A 7429-nucleotide genomic window follows, 5' to 3' on the forward strand; every position below is an offset into this window, starting at 1 on the left:
AGGTGCAGGTAACATTTCTCAAGATCCTAGTCAGCCCAGGACCCACAGTGAGAGTGCCTCTTCCTGACTGCAATCCTCTGACTTCCCAGGGCTTTCCTTCAAAGGGCCCTCTGTCTTTTCTCCACCCCTCCACACCCTCTTGATATCACCTCCTTTCCCCAGTTCTAGAGAAGAGCCATAAGTAATAAAACAATTCACATTTCCCAAAACTCAGCCTATGACCAATTGCAGACCTTGACCAGAACCTACTTTCCAGACAGTAATTGGGTGTCCCCTGGATCAGTGCCTCCCTCTCCTCAGCCTTGTGTGCTGCCAGCCCCTCAGTCCCCGCACGTATTTTTTTTTTTTTTTCACCATTCCCCCATCTCTGTCAAGGAAGAAGACACAAAGAGCCTGACCATTTCCACACCCACCCTTTATTGGACTCAGCCGGCAGGCTGGCTCCAAGCCCCTCACACTTCTCAAACACCTCCCATATGGATTTAGGAAGGTGCCATCATTCTGTGACGGCCCAGAGCCCACCCAGGTCTCAGAGTCCCCGGGTTGAATCACCAACAAGAAGGTTGGAGGGATGGGAAGGAAACAGACCAGAAAGGCAAGGTTCTTTGATGAAGGGGACGGATCTCAAGGGAAAGCCTGGGTCCAGCTCAGTGTCCTGAGGGCAGACTGAATGCTAAGGATGGATACTCAGGGGCAGGAGGAAGTAGGAGATCTGTGTGCTGAGCGGCCAGTGTTTATATGGCAACTTTGAGGAGGCGCTTGATGTCAGGCTCGATGTTGATGGTTGGGAAGGTGCGGCTGTAGCGTCGGAAGGGCTCCCCCTCTGGCCCGATGAGGAACTTCTCAAAGTTCCAGGACACATCTGAGCGGCGCACAGGGCTCCAGATGATGAACTTGGGATCAGTCATGAGGGAAAACGGGTCGTCATAAGGGTAGGGCAGCTTGTCCTTCAGGTAGGCGAAGACAGGATGCTCGTTCTGACCATTCACGTCACACTTCTGGATAAGGGTAAAAGTGGGCTGGAATCCACCCCCAGGGCGGACGTACTTGAGGCTGTTCAGGATCTCCTCATTCTGACAGTTCTCCTGGGGGCGGAAAGAGACACAGAGTTTGGACAAGGGAAGGGGGAAGTGAAGGATCCACAGGTCTTTCACCCTCCTTTGTGGCCCAGGATCATTCTATGTATCTTTCTTCTTTTTCTTTTTTTTTTTTTTGTCTTTTTGCCATTTCTTGGGCCGCTACCGCAGCATATGGAGGTTCCCAGGCTAGGGGTCAAATCGGAGCTGTAGCGGCTGGTCTACACCAGAGCCACAGCAACGTGAGATCTGAGCCGCGTCTGCAGCCTACACCACAGCTCACGGCAACGCTGGACCCTTGACCCACTGAGCAAGGCCAGGGATGGAACCCGCAACCTCATGGTTCCTAGTCGGATTCATTAACCACTGAGCCGCAACGAGAACTCCTGTACCTTTTTTTTCTTTTTTAACCTCTGTTCCTTCTCTTGTCGTTTGCTTTGCCCTACTCTTGACTCGCAGTTTTCCCTCTCACAGCTATTGTTTGATGGTTTGCTAGGCCATTTCTGAAAGTTCTTGTAGATCCTGGCTTGACTGCTCTTGTACTGAGGACTGAGCACTTTTGAGCTGTTGCTTCCCTCTCTGATCTTCCCTGAGCAGTTCTTAGGTATCTGTCTGAGGCTCCAAGGAACCTTGAGTTTGTGGTAGCAGAAAGAAAGGAGGCTCAGCTCATATGGGCTAGAATCCTCCTTCTACTTACCCCCCCACACACACACACACGTACACACGCATACACCCTGCCACCACCTTCCTTTTCCTTCTCCCTGGTTTGGCCTCTCTTGCTTCTAATTACCCAGTGAGTATTGAATATAGTCTTGGCCTCTGCCCTACTCAGCTCCTCTAATTAAATGTGAAATTGAGGCCTAGAAGAAGGGGATTTATAGCTTCTTCCTTTCATCTTGCCTTGTCCTAGATCTGAGTTATAAGAAAGAGGAAGCTTTGATGAAGGAAAACCCCATTCAAGGAAGTCTAGTTTTCAGGTGCCATAAAGGCAAAGTAGGTTATAGACAACTATGAATGTGCTGTAAATGGAATTAGTTTATGACCGACAGGGATGAATTAAATGGGATGGAGGGTTTAGGGTTTGGAATAGGGCAGGGGAAGGGGAGGTTAAGGAAATCAGTGTTGAGGGCCAAAGTTGTGAATACATAATTATCATTCCTTTCGGAGTTCCCGTCGTTGCGCAATGGTTAACGAATCCGACTAGGAACCATGAGGTTGCAGGTTCGATCCCTGGCCTTCCTCAGTGGGTTAAGCTGTGGTGTAGGTTGCAGACACAGCTCGGATCCCACGTTGCTGTGGCTGTGGTGTAGGCCGGCAGCAACAGCTCCAATTAGACCCCTAGCCTGGAAACCTCCATATGCCACAGGAGCGGCCCTAGAAAAGGCAAAAAGACAAAAACAAACAAACAAAAATCATTCCTTTCACTTAGGCTCCTGTACCTCACACTCACTCGCTATACTCAGCTAGAATGCTTTAGCTCTCAACCTGTTACCTGCCTTTCCTCCTCTCTGCCATCACTGTCCTCTCCCCAGTTAGCATTCCCCATCCCCGACAACCCCCAAAGGCCCATGGAGACCCTTGTTGTCTACCTTTCCCTGCTACCACCATCCCCAACCCCAACCCCACCCCATCCCCGTCCCCAAGTCTAAGAATCAGATATCTCCTTCTGGGAAAAAGTTCCTGCCTCTGACCTACTAGAACCAATTAGTACAGTCAGTTCAGGCCATCTTGACATCTTGAGCCCAGAGTTGATCCTATTAGACATCTTATCTCCTAATGCAAATGGCTTTCTGGCTGGCTACTAGTAGGTTGTGGATTCTGTCCAGCAGCCCGCTAGCCTGAAGTGATGGCGCATGGCTGGGTGCACCTCTAGAGCCAATGAGACACCTCTGAAGCGGTTTTGCCCTTTCTATCTCTCTTGCCCTGGTCAGGCCTAGAAACAGAACTGAAGACAGAGAAGAAACACTGAGAGCACTAATAGTTTGGGCTCAGGTTTGTCCCAGCCAATGACACTTTGGCCTTCCTGCCTTTATCTCTGCTAATCTTTTTTGCCTTCCTACCACTGTGAATTGAATCAAAGGGATTATGTATGGAGGGTTCACTTGGGGACATTCTGCTTGCCTGTGCTCTTAAAATCATAAATGAAAATTAAGAATCCCTAAAAGATAACTTGAGGTGTGTAGGCTGAATATGTATAACAACTTGACCCATTAATCAGAGACACACAGGTGCATGTGGTGCCCGGAGGAGCCACGTGCGCTTTGCAAATCCTTTGCCTTCCCCCAAATTCATTCTTCACTTGGCTGATCTCAAACAAACAAAACCTTTCTGGAGTTCCCATCGTGGCGCAGCAGAAACAAATCCAATTAGGAACCATGAGGTTGCGGGTTCGATCCCTGGCCTCACTCGGTGGGTTAAGGATCTGGCATTGACATGAGCTGTGGTGTAGGTTGCAGATGAGGCTCGGATCTGGCATTGCTGTGGCTGTGGTGTAAGCCAGCAGCTGTAGCTCTGATTGGACCCCTAGCCTGTGCACCTCTATATGCCACAGGTGCAGCCCTAAAAAGCAAAAACAAAACAAAACAAAAAAAGCAAAACCTTTCCATCTAAATAATAAAGTTGCTTGCATTTGGGTATTACTCTATATTTTTCAAATTACTTTTGTAGATCTTATCCCCTCAACCTCTCAATACTACAGTGAGATAAGTGGTATTATCCGCAGTTTATAGATGAGGACACTAAAACAAAAATTGAACGATTCTTCCTAGGGCACAGAGCCATTAAATAGCAGAACCAAGTCTAGTGAGAACAAAGATCTGATCAGGTCAGTTCAATCCCAGTTTGCTTCTTGATCTTTTATTTTCTCTGGTCATTCATTCAACAAATATTTAGTGAGTGCCTTCTCTACCCTAGGCACTGAAGACAATGGAGAGAAAAGCAGACCTGCTACCAGCCCTCATGGAGTGTAGTGGAAAGTTAAGAAACCATAAAAAGCTCCATCTTCAGTGTTTTATCACAGAGTCATGCAGACTTCCCCCTGGCAGTCACAGGCACCTAAAGACCTAGATTAACAAAACATACCCCATGATTCCAGACACTCCTACACACACAGTCCTCCTCCCCATCCCCTTAGCCCGCTAGAACTACAGCAACCCAGGTCCTTGGGTACAATACCAGGGACCTCTCACCTGATGTCCAAATTGGTTGCAAGGGAAGCCAAGAACCACCAGGCGCCTGGGAAAGCGGCATTGCAGCTCGTTGAGTTGGGTGTAGTCCCGGGTGGTTGTGCCTCAGAGCGAGGCCACATTCTCAATCAGCACTGCCCTGCCTCGGAATGTGTTGAAATCTACCTTCTCCCCGTCCAGGCTGATAGCACTGAGGTCGTAGAAGGACTTGGCAATGTAAGCCATGGTGGAAGTGCAGAGTGAGTGGCAGAGTGGTATGAGCGTACCTGAGGGTCTATTAAAGTGGGAATGAGGAAGGAGGAGCGAGGAAGAATCTCACAGTGGGGCTTTGAGCATCCCCAGGATGACTTAGCAAAAGCAGTCACCCACCTGTAAGTGCCGTTTGAGCAAGGTTGTTCCTCCTATTTACAGACTCAACAAAGCCACCTCCCTGCCCCACCTTGCTGGCAACCTAGGAAGGGCCAATGTGATATTGCTGGGCAGACGTGAACATGAATAATTCACTGCTTGCAGGAAACCAGAGCCCCAAAGGTTGGCAGGGAGGAAAAAAGGGAGGGAGGGATGCAGGATTGACTCTTACTTGCCCCGGCAAGCGGTTTTGAGTTGGCACAGACATTTACTGAGTACCTGTTGAGTGTCGAGCTCTGAATTGTGTAATTGAGAGGTCAGCGTCTGTGGAGAGCTGAAAGATGAGGAAGAGAATTAGGTGCATGACACCTCAACTCAGACTGCCATTGAAATGTACATGTTACTGTTCACATTTCTGTTTATTTGGTTGGCTTGGTGTTTTGTTTTGGGTTTTTGTTTGGTTGGTTGGTTGGTTGGTTTTGTTTTGCTTTTTAGGGCTGTACCTGCAGCATATGGAAATTCCCAGGCTAGGGTCAAATCAGAGCTGCAGCTGCCAGCCTACACCAGAGCCACAGCAATACCAGATCTGAGCCGTATCTGTGACCTACATCACAGCTCACGGTAATGCCAGATCCTTAATCCACTGAGTGAAGCCAGGGGTCTAGCCTGAATTCTCAGGGGTACTAGCAAGGTCGTAACCCTCTGAGCCACAACAGGAACTCCCCAACATTTCTCTCTTTGGCCATTGCTTTCCACAAGCACAAAGTCAAAGAGAACTTTAGGAGGATGGTGTGTGATTTTTCTAAAATAATGGCTTTCAGGGCCTCACCTTGCATCCTGCTACAGAGGTAAAGTTGTGTTTGTCTTGAAGTCTTTCAGTGAGTGATGGTACTTGTCCCAGAGAGCACATGGGCCCTTGCCCTTGCATTGTACCGTCTCCTCTAATGCCCCACACCCCGCCCCCACAAGGTCATGAGCATGCAGTCGGTTGTGGCTGGGATAACAGAGAGGAGTCACAGAGAAGGTAGGTAAACTTGGGATGAGCTGCCCCTACCTCTTCTCAGACAAAAGCCCAATCCTAAAGACTTTCTAGAGGGGCTTGTGCTGGTCATTCCCGCAGAAGAAAGTGTGCACAGAGTCAAAGCTGCTATGGTTCTAGACCCAGCTAGGCCACCCATAATGTTTTCAACAGCGGCATGCAGTGTATTGCTGGACATCTGGGGACCTGCTAAGGGCTATTGTGGGTGCACAGCACTGGGAGCCCATAGAAACTAAAAAGACCTTCATTCTTTTAAACATTCTCCAAAGCAACAAATAAGGTTTCTGTCTGTGTGTGTTTTTTTAAAATGCCTGGATTTCTCCATCAGTAAAGCTGGCGATTAAGGCTTTACCTGGCTTTGGGATTTGAGAGTGAAATTTCAATAACAATGCAAATGTTTACTAGATGGTGCTTTCACAGATACATGTCCACTGGGAACTGTCTCCTAGAACAAAGAATAGCCAGGTTGGGGAGCAGCTGGTCTTGAGGATCTGATTTGTTGAGAAGATGGAGGAAATTTTCTTCAGGGAGTGCCCAGCTTTTCTGTCTTTTGTAGCCTGTTTGTGGCTGTTTATAGCAACGCGGGAACACATGGGTCTCAACTGGCTACTCCCTAAAAACAAGCCTCCCTTACCTAAGTGGAAATGGAATCTTTTGTCAGTAGAAGAGGCAGCAGGAAATGCAGAGTGAAGTGTGTCCCCTGCTGAGATTGGGTGGAGTTCCTCAAAAAAGCAAATAAATGTCCCTCCCAAAACTCTGAGTCAGAACTTGGCCTTGACAGTGGGATAAATTTTAACGTGAAATTGCCAGTTTCACTCGCATGCCAAGTGCTTCCCTAGTATTCTTGGGGACTCTTCTGGATGCCTCTACTGGCTGCCCTTCTGGGACCCCTCTTCAGGAAGACTGGGGAAGTTCCTGAGCTGAAGAGTTGGGGTGCCCTCTTCCTTACGTACACGGCACCCCTTTTCTCCAGGGGCAACCCAGGACACTTTGAGCTACTCAGGTTTTCACCTTTTACAATTGAATAAAATTACTGCAGTGCCCCTAAAATACCTCTCTCCAACTTTACTTCAAACTGGTCCACTTTCCAGAAGCTTATAACTTTGGACATGTACTAACATGGCTTTCCACAGGGACAGTAGTTGTTCTGGAAACTGCACTAGCTTAGTAGGCAAAATACCTAGGTCAGTGGTTCTCAACTCTGGCCACAAATGAGAATTGCATGTAGAGATTTTTCTAAATAGAGATGTCAGGCTTTCCTGTTCAGAGATTTCAGTTGTGGTTGGTCCTTTTCCATCCATGACTCTGCCACTGTTCCTTGGGGCTCCTAGACACTGTTTCCTTATCTGTTGAACTTGGATAATCACCTTCCTTATCTCACACAGATTGATTGATTGTTCCCATGAAGTGTTTTAAGTGCATTGGACGGTGCAAGTTTAGATATCTTAGGCTACCGTTGTAGCCTAAGGCCTTGTTTTACTCCTTCCTTCTTCTGTCCTTACCTCCAAACATTCTCTGGACCCCAGAGTATATAGTATTCAACAGCCTCCACTCCACCCCCAACCCTGAGATTCCAGTCTGGACTCATTCACTTGGGATATCCAAGCACAGGGCTGGGATAAACTTTTTTTTTTTTTTGCTTTTTAGGTCCACACTCACAGTATATGGAGGTTCCAGGCTAGGGGTCTAATGGGACCTACAGCTGCTGGCAACGCCAGATCCTTAACCCACTGAGCGAGGCCAGGGATTGAACCCGCAACCTTATGGTTCCTAGTTGGATT

The 7429-nt window shown here is 48.1% G+C and overlaps 1 protein-coding gene across 1 annotated transcript; it reads right to left on the reverse strand.

The window, feature by feature from the left end:
* Positions 1–400: 400 nt before the first annotated feature.
* GPX2 (glutathione peroxidase 2) lies at positions 401–4672 on the reverse strand. The gene is made up of 2 exons (XM_047794516.1): positions 4265–4672; positions 401–1085 (listed from the first exon to the last, which is right to left on the reverse strand). The coding sequence occupies exons 1-2, from the start codon at positions 4484–4486 to the stop codon at positions 735–737; spliced, it is 573 nt and encodes a 190-aa protein (XP_047650472.1). The 5' UTR covers positions 4487–4672; the 3' UTR covers positions 401–734.
* Positions 4673–7429: the final 2757 nt, after the last annotated feature.

The sequence above is a fragment of the Phacochoerus africanus genome, chromosome 9, assembly GCF_016906955.1.
Source record: "Phacochoerus africanus isolate WHEZ1 chromosome 9, ROS_Pafr_v1, whole genome shotgun sequence".
NCBI classification, from domain to species: Eukaryota; Metazoa; Chordata; class Mammalia; order Artiodactyla; family Suidae; genus Phacochoerus; species Phacochoerus africanus.